This window comes from Canis lupus, chromosome 34 (genome assembly GCF_003254725.2).
Source record: "Canis lupus dingo isolate Sandy chromosome 34, ASM325472v2, whole genome shotgun sequence".
NCBI lineage: Eukaryota > Metazoa > Chordata > Mammalia > Carnivora > Canidae > Canis > Canis lupus.
The window spans coordinates 13,894,849-13,908,532 of record NC_064276.1 but is presented as its reverse complement, the minus strand read 5'-3'; the positions used below and the strand labels follow the sequence as shown (position 1 = coordinate 13,908,532).

The following is a 13,684-nucleotide window of genomic DNA, read 5'->3' as shown; positions in this document are numbered from 1 at the left end:
AGGATTCCACTTCTAAATTATAGTTGAAAATATTTTTCTCATAAATATATTTGAACTAGTTTGAAACTGTATTACCTTTTTTCTCTGAACTAATTTTTTGACTTAATGGTTATGATTTACAAATTTAGTACTATTAATAGAATATACTTTTTGATCTCTTTAATTCCCTGTGGGTTTTGTTTGTTTTTTGTTTGTTTTTGCCATTAGCGAGGGGGTCTCTACTAATACAAATTTTGAGTTAAATTTAAAATAGTGTTTTTCCTTTTCCTGCAGGTCATCCAGGAGTACCACAAGTGTTGCCTCTCAGACTTCAATTAAAGTATTAGAGCTGAACTTTCCAGCCTCCTCTTCAGTGACTGGTAACATTTCCAGGCCAGCAAGTGCTACCACTATCCCCAGTAATGGTAAAAACAAGAAGGGCAGCAAATAAACATTTTAATCCCTTTTGTAGAAGTTGTAAATACAAGAACAAAAATCTTACTTTTAAAATAGTGAATTCCACCCTATGCTTGTGGGTGCTGTGTAGTGACATCAAAGAGACGCCCCTTGAAATTGTGTCAGAAATACGCAATAACTAGACAAAAGTTTTAACCTAGTGGAAAATGTGAAAACGGAGTTTAAAAAAGTCAAGCAATTTAGGTCCAAATAAGCCAAAGAAATGTTTAATTTTCTTAGCTTTTGCCATACTGTTTTCTTCAGAGAAGAAAAGCAGTAATAGATTCTTCAGATTCTATGTTCTACAAGCATAGAGAAAATGTTTTTCACTGTTATTTTGATGTTTGTTAGATTAGAAAATAGTTTGCTACAGCATCTCATGCTAGCCATGAAACCTCACTCAGTTCTAAGGTAACACAATCTTTCAGGAAATTTCTAAAGATTCATTGTCCTGTGAATAGTTTACAACACTAAAATTCTCATTTACCCTAGAAAATCCTAAAATTAGGTTTGCTTTAGTCAAAGAAACATGTCTCTTGGACTTCTGGGGGAGAAGTCTATTATTCTTTTGGTAGGATTCTAAAACTAACCCAAAAAATATTTAACCAAAAAATAGCATTTATTCTCCCCCACCCAAGAAAATAGGAAAGAGCACTGCAATCAATAAAATTGCAGCTTAAATTTCTAGGAATTACTCAATTCTGATCTTGAAAGAAGTCAAACACACTAAATATTTTGTTTTCAAGATACAACCAAGTATAAAGAATGTATTTTTAAGACTTCCCCCGCCCAAGATTTTCTGATTTAGTAAACAGCTAGGTGTGATTTGATTTGCAATAGGAATTCCATAAATTTATAGTGGAGGAAGACCACCAGATTTAAAAAGTTACTATCTTAAATACGTTATTATAGAACATATGCCCAACATTTTCAACTCTTGGAATACAGTGTGGAATATGATTATGTTATAAAACTTTTAAATAAATGTATCACAATCTATGTACTTAACTGTATATCTCCTTCAAACCTTGAAAGTAATTGTATCAACAGTTGTCATTGTGTAGAAGTGTCATTTACAGTTCCTTCTGAAATGTAGTAGTGGAGTAAACTTGTTTTTCCTGATCATAAATATTTATTGTTTTTTAAAATAGCCAGCAAATGTTATAGCCAAGTTCAGTAAGATACTTTTTTTGTAAAGCATAGCTTTAAATGCATGATAGAAAATCTAAAAAAATGATTAATTTTATGGTCACTTTGTATGTTCACTAAGGTTCTTATTCTCTGCCCTTTATTTGTAAATTACTTGGAACTTGCAATTCAATATTACACACGGTGTTCTATGGAGTCAGGGATTGTCTGACTAGCTCTATGACCTTGGGAAAGTTGCTTCTCTATGCTTTTCTCCTAATTTTATACTGAGACAGTACCTATACCAATAACCAAATATATACAAGGTATACAGAGCCTGACATAGGAGCTGCACAATAACGTCTACCTATTATTGAGTCACTACTCAAAGGCTAGCACAATATTTGTGGAATGGTTAGGTTCTAGGCCAGCATACAAGTCTGTATTTAACTCTATTAAATAAATAAACTGTTCCAATCTCAGATGTATAATAATGCTAAATGGAGACACAGGGCTCAACCCCATTATCTCCAAATGTGGAGAGTTATCTTAACATCCACGTATTATCTTAGAAACTTACGAAAGTCAAGACACAGTCTGGGTGTGTAAAAACTATAGACATAATAAGGAAAAAAGCCTGCTAAAGATAATTACTAACAATTCTTGGTAAGTAAATCCCCAATATTTTTTGGCTGTGATGGGTTTCCTGAATACCTCCTTAGAAACTGGTTTGTATACTCTGCTTAATATATGTCCCAGGCAAGAAACTTAGGGAAGACGGAATTCCTAAATTCAGGCCGAGCTGTATAAGGTACTATCCTAACTTTTTGGTACCTGAATGTAACATTAAGCCACAAAGAGAGGAAAAAAAAAAAAAAAACCCCACAAAGACACCTTGGAAAATGATAGTGCTGGTTGATAATGATGCTCAGAGATATATATATATATTTTTTTTGTGCTCAGAGATTTTAGTACATAAATTGGTATATGTAAAATACTGAAGATATACCAGCAATTCCTAAAGGTCAAAGACTATGTCAAGGGTACTTTTCACTGTTTACAAAAACCATGCTCTAGGACTATGTATGGATGATACAGGAACTACTAATACACAGAAAGAACCAAGGACTCTTTTAAGAGGAGTTTCTTGGTACAAAGATGAACGACTAAGTGACCTTTCTACTGCTATTACCCATGGTTTTTGACCAGTTTCTTTCTGTTCCATTGCAAAACAATCTTTAGTTTTTTCACTAGGCTCCCAACACTGAAGCCTGAAGGCCTTAAGCACAAACAGGACATACCCAGATAGAAGGATTTAGAGGCAGCATTAAAAGCCTGTTGTCATTTACAGTAAATGGAAATGGAAAGATTCTAAACTAAAGACCATTATAAATCAACACCTTCTGTTTTTAAATTTGGGAGGATTTTTATGATCTAAGTCACTGCTTCAGCTCTAGTTGCTGGAATTTATTGAGTAAAACCAGGCTTTGTTGGCCTTGTCATTTATTCAGGCCCTAAGAAAGGAGGCATCAAGGGAAGCATCAGGAGAGAATATTAAGAAAAGAAATGCAGGCCAGCTCTAGGTAGTTAAAAACATGCAAGCACCTCCCAACTGGACATATGTAATACTAGGACAGTTACCCAATTTTTTTCCCTTTAGGGGAAAACCATATTTACAGTGATCCTCCTGCCACTGGTGTTTTTGCTAAGAGGATTCTTTTTTATTCTGATCTTTTCTTGCCTGGAATATATAGTCTCTAAGGGTCTTGCCAATATTTAAAGTTAAGAAATTTCTTAGGGCTATACTGCTAACAATAGGTCTAAAAAAAGGGGAGAGAGAGAAATAAGCAAAATGGGCCCCTATTCAACTTTCATGGCTTTATTCCTAAGGTACTTGTTAAGCTGGAGCACGAACCATTTTTAATTAAATCAGGTTTTAGAGGTCAATTAGGAAAGACCGGTAACTATATAAATCTTATAAGTAACAAAAAAATTTGGTATTTAAATGAATAATCAATATAAAACAGTATGCAAGGAACAATCAACTACTGTATATCCCTTTCAAAAGCTGAGGGGAAAGACAATTTAACAGAAAAGACAATGAAATAATTTTTAAAGAAAACAATCCAAGTGTTCAATGAACAAATTTAATTTTCTCTCAAGCAGCACGATAAAGTGGACCCAAGGGATTCTCATACACTATAATACAGTGAGGAAGCAATACTTTGAGAATTATTTTTAGGTGAAGTTTAGATCATCACAGTAAGAAATACTATACAGAAACATACACATGAAAAGCCTAAAAAAAAAAAAAAAATCAAGCTGTTAGGAGACCCATGATTGAAACAAATATACTTTGAGAATAGCTAAAAAGCATCTGCTTTCTGCAATCTCTACAAATAATATAGCTTTAGGAGCAGAGATTCTGCACTGGACTAGAAGACCCAAACTTTCAGTTAATGGCCTTTTTTGTAATGGTGCGGATTCTCCAACGTATTAATTTTTTGGCTTATTTCCTTTTTCTTTCTCAAATGCAGCTATCTGATTAAATATATTGAGTAAATTTTGAGGTAAATTTTTTTTAACTCCACTTGCTGACTGCTCTTTGCTATTTAGTCCATCTGTTTCTGGAACCTCTGTTTTAATGTCCTCTTCATAATTAACCTCTGTTTCATATTCTCCTTGATTTTTATTTAACTGATATCTTTGCTCATGTCTACTGAAATCACGTGATCCAGAATAAGTGTATTTTTTAGATTTTTCAACTGACTTACAAGAGTAGTCTGAGCTTGCTGGTGAAGTGGAACGCCTCGCAGAACCTGGCTCCCACCTCCTATGGTGCTCTTTTTTTCCCTCTGTATTTTTTTCAAATCTTCTATAACCATAAATTTTTACTTTGTCCTCTGAATTCCTATAAAAGGAATCCGAGGAATCTCTTCTACTGGAGAAATGTTTTTCTGATTTATATGGTTTTTCTGTTTTGCTACTACTTGCCTGAGCGTAAAAATCTCTTGGATCTTCAGACCTACCTCCAAAATCATCCGGAATTTCAACTGAAGATGAAGAGAGAGAGCATCTATCTTTCTCTTTTACCTGTTTTTTTTGATATGGGAACCTGTCCTGCTTTTCCAATAGTTTTTCCACTTCTTGTTTTTGGTTAAGAAAAGATGCTAAAGTATTGGATGGAACTAGGAAGGACTCATCTTTCCTACTCTGATCTATCTGACTTGAGGAGGCCTTAGTTAAATGCCTTTTGGAACTTCGAGAAGACTCTGAACGGTTCTTCTTATGTTTCTTATGCTTTTTGTGACCAGAAGAGGAAGAAGTTGATGAAGAAGAATCAGATTCATCAGCAGAAGAAACACTTGAAGAGGAAGAAGTTGATTTTCTTCTTTTCTTCTTTAGCCTAAAAAATAGTTATTCCATCAAATATGTTAAGTACAAAAACATTTCTTGATTATCTATAAAGTTCTTAGTTCTATTTTGTTCTCTTGAAAGGTTTCATAAAACCTGTTTTTAGATAAGCAATTGCTATAATAATCTTAGTTAGCTACAATATTCAATTCTACCACCAGGCATGACTTTTGGGAAAAAATACTGTGTAGACAGTTGTCATTGAAAGCAAGTCCATCATTTCTGGAGACACAGTCACATTTCCAACACTAAAAAACTTAAGCCCATCTAAACACATAAAGGAGAAAAATGAAGTTTTATATCTGGCTACTTCTAATATATAGTTTCTCCTCATCAGCACTACTGACATTTTCACCTGAATAATTCTTTACAATAGGGGAGTATGACAATAGGGGAGTATCCTACAATATCACTGTAGGATATTCTGCAGCATCTCTGACCTCTACCCACTAGATGTTAGTACTACTCCATCAGTTATGATGACCAAAAATGTCCTTGGGGGAACAAAGCCACCCCCCAGTTGAGAACCACTGCTCCAATTCTAAAACACTTCTCTCTAAAATATAGATAATTAAAACAATTATATATTTTAATTCTAAGATCTTTGTTTTTGAATTCTATCTTTAGATTCCACTTAATTTCTTTTAAAGAAAAATTTGTAGTACACATACTTACAAAGTACCACTGATTATGATTATATAAATATATATATATATATATATATATATTTTTTTTTTTTTTACTTACTTTACCTCCACATGGCACTTTGGTTCAACTCAGTAGTTGCTTTAAGTTAAAATATACTGAATATTATAGTTTACCTTTTCTCCTCTTTTAAGAGCTTACGCAACTTTTCTGCACTTGTTTCTATTTTCTTTGTTTTCTGCTTTTCTTCCTTTTCAGCTTGTTTTTCTCTTAATTCCAAAGATTTCTTTTAGAACCCAGATATCGGAAAAAACCACACGTTAAAAACAGCAGAATATATAAAACCCAGTTTTCAAAAGACCACCCCCCCAACCAGAAACCAAACAGGGTATACCCAAATCACCACATATCCAGCATTAAGTATTTTTAACATGTAAAAATTAATCATACAAGTGTTTGGCATTAATCATTGGAATAGCCAGAAGAGCATTGAGGACCATATTGCAGTTGGTATTCCATGAAAAAAGGGGAAGCCATTGCATTGGTACCCATGACCCAGAGTGCAGGAGAGGGGAAAAAATAAAATACATAACAAAATACATGAAAAATTATTTTTTAAAAAATTGAAAAATTTAGACAGGACACAAATTTTATAAATAAAATTCAAATAAATTCCATTAAGGTGAGTTGAGGGAGGAATCACCATGTTCAAATACAAACCATTTAAAAAATAGCACAGCCCAGTTGGATGCATGATTACGTAAGAAATCATTTTCCAGTTTGAGGATGGGGATGAGCAGCACCAGATGTCACAGACACAGCAGCAATGGTCCAATTCAGAAGAAAATGCATGAGAAAACATCATCATCAGTATTACAGGAAAAGGCAGTTTAAAATATTTCTCAGAGGTTTTTATAATTAGCTCAATTATACCAACACTGAATTTGTAACCACCAGGAAAGCTCACTATAAGGACATTTCTCAAAATCACATACCACATGTAGGCAGTAGGAATTTTCTCATAGAACTATTTTTACTTCTGAGTACCAACAAAAAAGAAAAGGCACTATGACGTGATGTCAAACCCAATTAGGAAAAGCTGTATCTAAAAACTGTCTAAAGACAGTTTTCATAATGCCTTGACTAAGTAATCTAGAATAGTATTCCCTATAAGAAAGTTAAGTTTTAGCATCAGTTTCAAACATCACTAAATTTCTAAGAGGAAATAAAGAATCACCTGCATATATTTATGAAGCTTCTGCAAAGCATCCTCTGCCTCTTTAAAAGTCTCATCCAAAGCCAAAGCTTTCTTGTAGTAACTTTCAGCATTTAAAAACTTTTCTTCTTCTTCCAACCTAAATTTGAAACATTTTTTGTTTTCATAAAAACAAAAAAAAAATCCTCAAATATGCATATGGTTCAGATGCTTATGAGAACTTATTAGAGAAAAACCATGTTTGGCAACATTTTCCAAATTGAGCAGTACCTAAATCATGTGCTTATTAATGCTATTTCTCTGGTAAAAAGACAACACAAAACAAAAACTATAAACTCACATGTACAGAGAACAGATTGGTAGTCGTGTGGGGTTGGGAGGGTGCTGGCAAAATGGGTGACAGTGGTCAAAATGTACAATCTTCCAGTTAAAAGGTCTAAGTCCTAAACATGTAATGTACAGCATGGTGATTATAGTAATACTGTACTGCATATCTGAATATGGCTAAGAGAATAGATCTTAAAATTTTGCACAAGAAAAACTGTAACTGATGATGGACGTTAACCAAATGTTGTGGAAATCATTTTGCAATATAAACATACACCAAATCATTATGTTGTACATCTCCATCTGTTTTATGTCAATTATGTCTCAATTAAATACAAAAACAACAAAAAAGTATGAATTCATTTTTGGCAACTATAGCCATATTGTATGTCCAGTATTGGGATTTTAGTATGATACATGAAAACATGGCTAGCCAATATCTTCTCTAAATTTAGTATAATCTTGAGCTTGAGCACAGAATTACAGATTGGCTTCTCCTATATATATGTATTTTTTTTAAGATTTTATTTATTCATGAGAGACACAGAGAGAGAGGCAGAGACACAGGCAGAGGGAGAAGCAGGTTCCTTGCAAGGAGCCTGATGCAGGACTTGATCCTAGATCCCGGGATCACGCCCTGAGCAGAAAAGGCAGATGCTCAACTGCTGAGCCATCCAGGCATCCCAAGTTTCTCCTATAGTTTATGAATAATTATCCTTTCTACAGAAAATTTTCCCAGAAAATTTATGGACAAGGTTGGAAATACCAACAGATACGTGTATATCACAACTGGCTGGAATTATTAGATGAAACTCATTAATGTCTATGCTATGAAAAATCAGAATGAGGAAGTCTGGATACAGAGCAGAAAAAGATTTGTAAAATATTTTGTTTTTTGAAAGTAGAAAAAAAAAAAAGGTCAAACATGAAAAAAAGACACAACCCCACAAAAACCCAATGGCTTCAATGGGATCACTTTTCTGTCAGACTGGATATAGGCAGTAAGGGATCCACTGAAGGCTATCAACATTTCTAGCTTGGGGGGGCCTGGGTGGCGGGTTGGTTGACAGTCTGCGTTCTGCTCAGGTTGTGATCCCAGAGTCCTGGGACAGAACCCCACATCCGGCTCCCTGCTCAGTGGGGAGCCTGCTTCTCCCTCTTCCACTTCCCCTGCTTGTGCACACGTGCGCTGTCAAATAAATAAATCTTAAAAACAAACAAAAAAACCAAAAAACATTTCTAGCTTGGATAACATATAGATGATGTTGCCATCCACTCAGCCAGAAGACACCAGTATGTGGGTAGTAAGACAGCCATATCTTAGTAACTATCTACTTAGTGAGAAAGTAAAAAGTTGCACCAGTTACTTGGGTCTAAACAGAAGTTCTTGAGTTAAAAACAAATTTTGCAAAACTCCTTAATTTGGAATTCCGGAATGATCATACAAACTGGAATAATTACGCAGATTTATGAAAAAAAATGATAATTCTATTTAAAGAATTAGTTGCATAAAGATGCTATTGTTATAAATTGGTTTTAATTATTAGAGCAAGCCATTACTAAAAATCATTTATATAGGAATACTGTTTTTTCACAATACTTTATACATTAGACTAGCCTGTTAATCATTAAGTATTTATGATACAACTACTATGACAGGTATTATGCCCGCATCTCAGGATAGTAACATAAGTTGCAGGGTTTGTTCTTAATGATTTACTCTTCCATTTAATCTGCATTTGTGGATTTTACTGCACAGAGCAGAGTAATAAGCTTAATATGTAACAGCAAAATATTCACAACTATAGAACTCCCAATTCATATTTCTGGCATTAAGCTACTAGAATGAAGAATTAGACATCAAATTCCTCTTTATCAAAACAAAAACTTCTTGTGTACATCCAGGAAAAAAATACTTAATTTCTTGGACCCTTACATTTATATTTCTATGTAACGAGAATAGATGTTCAGAACAATGAACTCAAGACACTAAAATATCTTCAACTTCCAATCATAAAGAACCTCAGTACTAAGGGGGAAAAAAAAAACCCAAAAAACCCTAAAAGCTTAAAGAGGACTATATTTAAAGAACAATTTCAACCAAAATTGAAACTAAGAGTGTTTTGAATTGAGTTAAAGATGCTATTTTCTTAAGTTCAAGATTTTATTTATAGTAGGTGGTTGAATATTAGATCTCTAATTTTAAACAAAATCTGATACTTACTGCCCTCCTCTTTCTACAAGTGTCTGGCAGAGGTATTTTCTTGCATTCCTATGAGTTGGACAGTTTTCCAATGCAAGCTCAAAATCTTCTATTGCTTTGTTCAGACTTCCTTTTGTTGCATATCTAGAGATATGAAATAAATTAGAAGAATTTATCTTGTGAGCAATTCATAAATCTTGTACACATTTACCTTATCAATATTCCTTAAAAGCAAGATTCACTTACAATGCTCCACGAGCTACCAAAGCTTCCACATTTTGTTTGTCTATTTCCAGAGCCTTATTGTATTCATTCATAGCATCTACATGGCGTCCAACCTTAAAATAATCAACTCCAATCTTCACACTAAAAAGACATTTAGAAAGCATCATGCACTTCTCAGAATATCCAGATAGAATGTCAGCATGGACAAATTTTTTGTTATTGTTACAGATTTTATTTATTCATTCATGAGAGACAGAGAGAGAGAGGGGCAGAGACATAGGCAGAGACACAGGCAGTAGAAGCAGGCTCCCTGTGGGGAGTCTGATGCGGAACTCGATCCTAGGAACCCAGGATCATGACCTGAGCCAAAGGCAAATGCTCAACCACTGAACCACCCAGGCTCCCCTAGCATGGATAAATTTTTAAAACATATCTAATGTGACTAATATTTAGTCTTCAATAATCTCAATATACCTAGGAAGTAATACTGCCTTTGGATAATTCTGTAACAAATATTTATGAAATCCATATATCAATATACTAATTCCTTTTGAAAAGCATGGAAAATGTTGGTTAAAACAAGTCTGTTAAGTTTACAACATAACATCATTTACTCCTATAAAAATGCTACAAAACGCATCATTTTAATTTCTTTATAAACAATTTGGTCTTAAGAATGACGAAAGACCAAAGAATGACTTAACGCTTGCCTTATCCTAACCTTTAGACTAGATAATGCAATTGTTGAAAGACAAATTTTCATACCATTTTAAAGCCCAAGATGCAGACTGTTTCTTTCTTAATGCAGAAGCAAAATCATCTTCAGAGAAGTTTTTGCTATTCAAAGAAAATAAAAGTCAAACTATATAGTTTTTTGGGGGGGGTAATAATACTTCACTCTGACAGATAAAAATTCAACACTGAAAAAGTAAATCCCAGGTAAGAAATTTATATTCCATCTACAAAAGAATATTTTTTTTCAAGTTTTTATTTAAGATATAGTTAGGTAACATATAGTGGAATATCAGTTTCAGGAGTAGAATTTAGTGATTCATCACTGACGTATAATAGGCAGTACTCAACACAAGTGTCCTAACACAAGTGCCCTCTTTAATACCTATCACCCATTTAGCCCATCCTCCACCAACCTTCCCTCCATCAACCCACAGTTTTTTTCTGTTAATGTTTATATCCCTCTCTTACAAAAAAAAAAATTCTTAAAATGCCAAGAATTATTGTTAAACAGTATTTCTAACATAAAATTCTTAGAAGCTTTCTGTGTCTTTCTCTATACATATAATCACAAGAGACTCCATTACAGAAGGAAATGGGGATCACCTAGTTCATTCACTTTGGCATACTGCTGCCACCAGGCTTAGAACAGTCAAATATGTCCCTCGGTTACATAGCTTTTAAGCTCAGCACCATTTACCTCACCACTTAATAACAGTAAATTTACTATACCTTTGTAGGCCTCTCATTAAAGATGGTGGATTAGATTCATCTATTCCTAGTTTTCCTAGAAGGAGTTCAACTACTCCGGGATTAACAAATCCCAAGGAACTCTGCATGATATTTTCATAGGATTCCAAAGAATTGCTATTTAGTTCAACACTTCTCCTTAAAAAAAAAAAAAAAAAAAAAAAAAGTATAAAAATGACTTAATGTAATTAGCATATCCCATTTCTATTAAAGAAATACTCATCATTTTTATACATGAAGGTGTGGTAATATTATTTTGGTTTCTTTTACTTAAGGGCTATAAAAATAAAACGAGCATATTTTGAAATAAGAGAAATTAATTTTCTACCTCATCATAATTTGGACACAATTTGCTATTTTTTAAATCAAGAAACTGTTTACAATTAACTTCTTTAAATAATGTAGATGGATTACCTGTAGTATAAAGGAAGCTCTTCAGAACTAATTACACCCAATTTAATACCAGATAGATGTGGTGGAAGAGATGAGCTATATAGAGACACTGCAAGCTTTTCATGGTATCTGTCAATATCTTTGATTCCAGCTTAAAAAAATAAGGAAACTAAGCTGATTAAAAAGAAAATGCAAACTAACATGAAAATACATAAATCCAAACACTATTCTCATTAGCTAATTTCCAAAATTAATATAAACAAAAATCTGACAACTGTTACTTTTTTTTTATCAGTATGATGAAACTGATCACCTCGAATAATGTCACCAGTTTGGTAATATGATAAAGGATCCCCGTGGTTACTGTGAGAAGGTACATCTCTTAACGGACAAAGAGCCTGCAATGAGAAGTATTTTAAGACACCACACATTCCATTCTTTCGTGAGAAGTAACATTTTTTTACCTTACTTGTTCAGTATAATCTGCTAACAGTTGACATGAATGTTAAAAACGAGCCCTTTAAAATCTAAATTTAAACAAGGATTTTAATTATAAGCAACTCAAATACCAAACCTTTTAAATTAACACACTATTTCAAATTCAAGACAATTCATCTTGGGCAAAGTATCTTTTTATATAATGTACATGAAGAAATCATTTATATTTAACTGTTGTAAATATAAAAATAAGGAATTTGTTTCTAAATTATCCACATGCAGGTATCTAACTCCAAACACTAAATAAGAACACGTGCAGCTAGAAGAAATAAGCCTGCAATACCAATCTCACCATATCCACTGGTATCTCTGAGCATTTAAAATATGACTCTATCCCCGCCAACCAAAGGGACCAAGCAAACCCCACAAAACCAGAAATAAAGGAGGAAACTATGTAAGTTTATCACCACTAGTAATTTTTTAAAAAGTTCTTTATTTTTCTGCAGTTAATATTTATTTCTCAAAACTATGTCAGCAGGGTACACCTAAGCCCAAGTGGATGCAAAGACCTAATTCTTGCATTGAGAGGACTCCTACCAAAAACAGAAGCAAACAAACAACTGAAAAGTAACTTACTGTGATTTCTAAGTGGGATATATCTCTTATGATGCCACTGCCTAAACAGATCAACACCATGAAAAACCCAAACTCCCGGATGGAACTAATCCTTCCAATCACTATATCACCACGCTCAATATCTCGGAAAAACAGCTCTCTCCGGTCCATACTAGGTATTTCCATGAACTGCTCTAACGGCGGCATGACTGCATAACCATCTGAAACAAAAACAAAACAAAATTGCGCCTTGCTTCATCTCAGGTGCAGTGAAATAACCCAAAGCGCAATCAAAATATTTTAATAAAACTCACCTTCGTTGTCTTCATTGACTTCAGAAGTTACAGGCGCATCCGATTTCCAGGAAAGTGCAAAAAGCAAATCTGCTTTTTTGGAAATGAATTTCTGTATTTCGATGTTGTCAACTCTCTTCTCTTTTCTTAAAAGGAAACAAAATTTATGAAAACTGGTTTACGGGCAAAACCTTTCCAGGTAGGTCTAAGCTTAAGCTCACGGCTCTCGGGGCCCAATCGCGTCCATCCTAAGCTCCGGGCCGTACATCCTCTGAGAAAAAGTTTTAATCAGGGAATCCGTCATTCGCCATCATGGAGGTGGAGGGCAAGGAAAGTTAAAAAGGACAGTCCCGCAGCTCCCGATGACGAAGCCCAAGGGCTGTTGGCTAACGACTCAGCGCCTCAGGCAGTACCGCAGAAAAGGTTCGGCCCTCATCCTCCCCCGCCCTCGCACCGGGCGAAGACCCTCCGCGGCTCGCGGCCGCGGCCCTGCGCCTTCTCCACTCGCCACCCGGCGGCGCCAGCGGGGCCCCCAACCTGCGTCCCCTCCCCCGTCTCGCAGCGGCGCCGCCGTCCCCCTACCTGCCCTGTAACTGCTGCTGAGGCGGCGGACCCCGGCCCGGCTCGGCCGCCGACCCCAGGAGGCTCCGGAAGTGTGGGTTGTCCTGCTGCTCGCTCCGCAGCAGGGAGAGCAGTGACGGCCCGTGGTAGTTCAGGGACTGCCGCAGAAGGTCCCGGTCCATGGCTAGAGATTGCCGGACCCCGCGACGCGTGGGCTGCCGGGCCCACCGCCCCGCCTCCCCGCGCACCCACTACTTCAGCTCGGCGGTCCCGGGGGCTGAGGAAGCCGCCCGGAAGCCACCGGAAGCA

The 13,684-nt window shown here is 35.4% G+C and overlaps 2 protein-coding genes across 3 annotated transcripts in view; one reads left to right on the top strand and one right to left on the bottom strand.

The window, feature by feature from the left end:
- Positions 1-3,954, top strand: part of CCDC39 (coiled-coil domain containing 39) — a 45,557-nt gene extending 41,603 nt beyond the window's left edge. The window contains exon 20 of the mRNA XM_035710245.2: positions 274-3,954. Coding sequence (XP_035566138.2) covers positions 274-430 — 157 coding nt within the window. The 3' untranslated portion in view covers positions 431-3,954. The remainder of the gene's footprint in view (positions 1-273) is intronic.
- TTC14 (tetratricopeptide repeat domain 14) lies at positions 3,697-13,674 on the bottom strand. Of its 2 annotated transcripts, XM_025451159.3 has the most exons (12): positions 13,397-13,674; positions 12,836-12,960; positions 12,543-12,742; positions 11,782-11,866; positions 11,490-11,619; positions 11,058-11,213; positions 10,359-10,430; positions 9,615-9,734; positions 9,390-9,512; positions 6,860-6,977; positions 5,799-5,908; positions 3,697-4,969 (listed from the first exon to the last, which is right to left on the bottom strand). In XM_025451159.3, the coding sequence occupies exons 1-12, from the start codon at positions 13,555-13,557 to the stop codon at positions 4,060-4,062; spliced, it is 2,310 nt and encodes a 769-aa protein (XP_025306944.1). In that variant the 5' UTR covers positions 13,558-13,674; the 3' UTR covers positions 3,697-4,059. The 2 variants fall into 2 exon arrangements, 1 of the variants encoding a protein (XP_025306944.1); XR_003138697.3 differs by lacking the exon at positions 3,697-4,969 and having other exon boundaries at positions 5,798-5,908; positions 6,343-6,977.
- Between the last annotated feature and the right edge of the window lie 10 nt (positions 13,675-13,684).

Excerpts from the sequence above, each read along its gene's own strand:
- TTC14 (XM_025451159.3), bottom strand. The coding sequence starts at position 13,557 with ATGGACCGGGACCTTCTGCGGCAGTCCCTGAACTACCACGGGCCGTCA. Across the intron at positions 11,620-11,781 it reads AACTGGTGACATTATTCGAG|CTGGAATCAAAGATATTGAC; the intron begins GTGATCAGTTTC and ends TATTTTTTTAAG. Across the intron at positions 11,214-11,489 it reads GAGCTTCCTTTATACTACAG|GAGAAGTGTTGAACTAAATA; the intron begins GTAATCCATCTA and ends TTTTTTTTTAAG.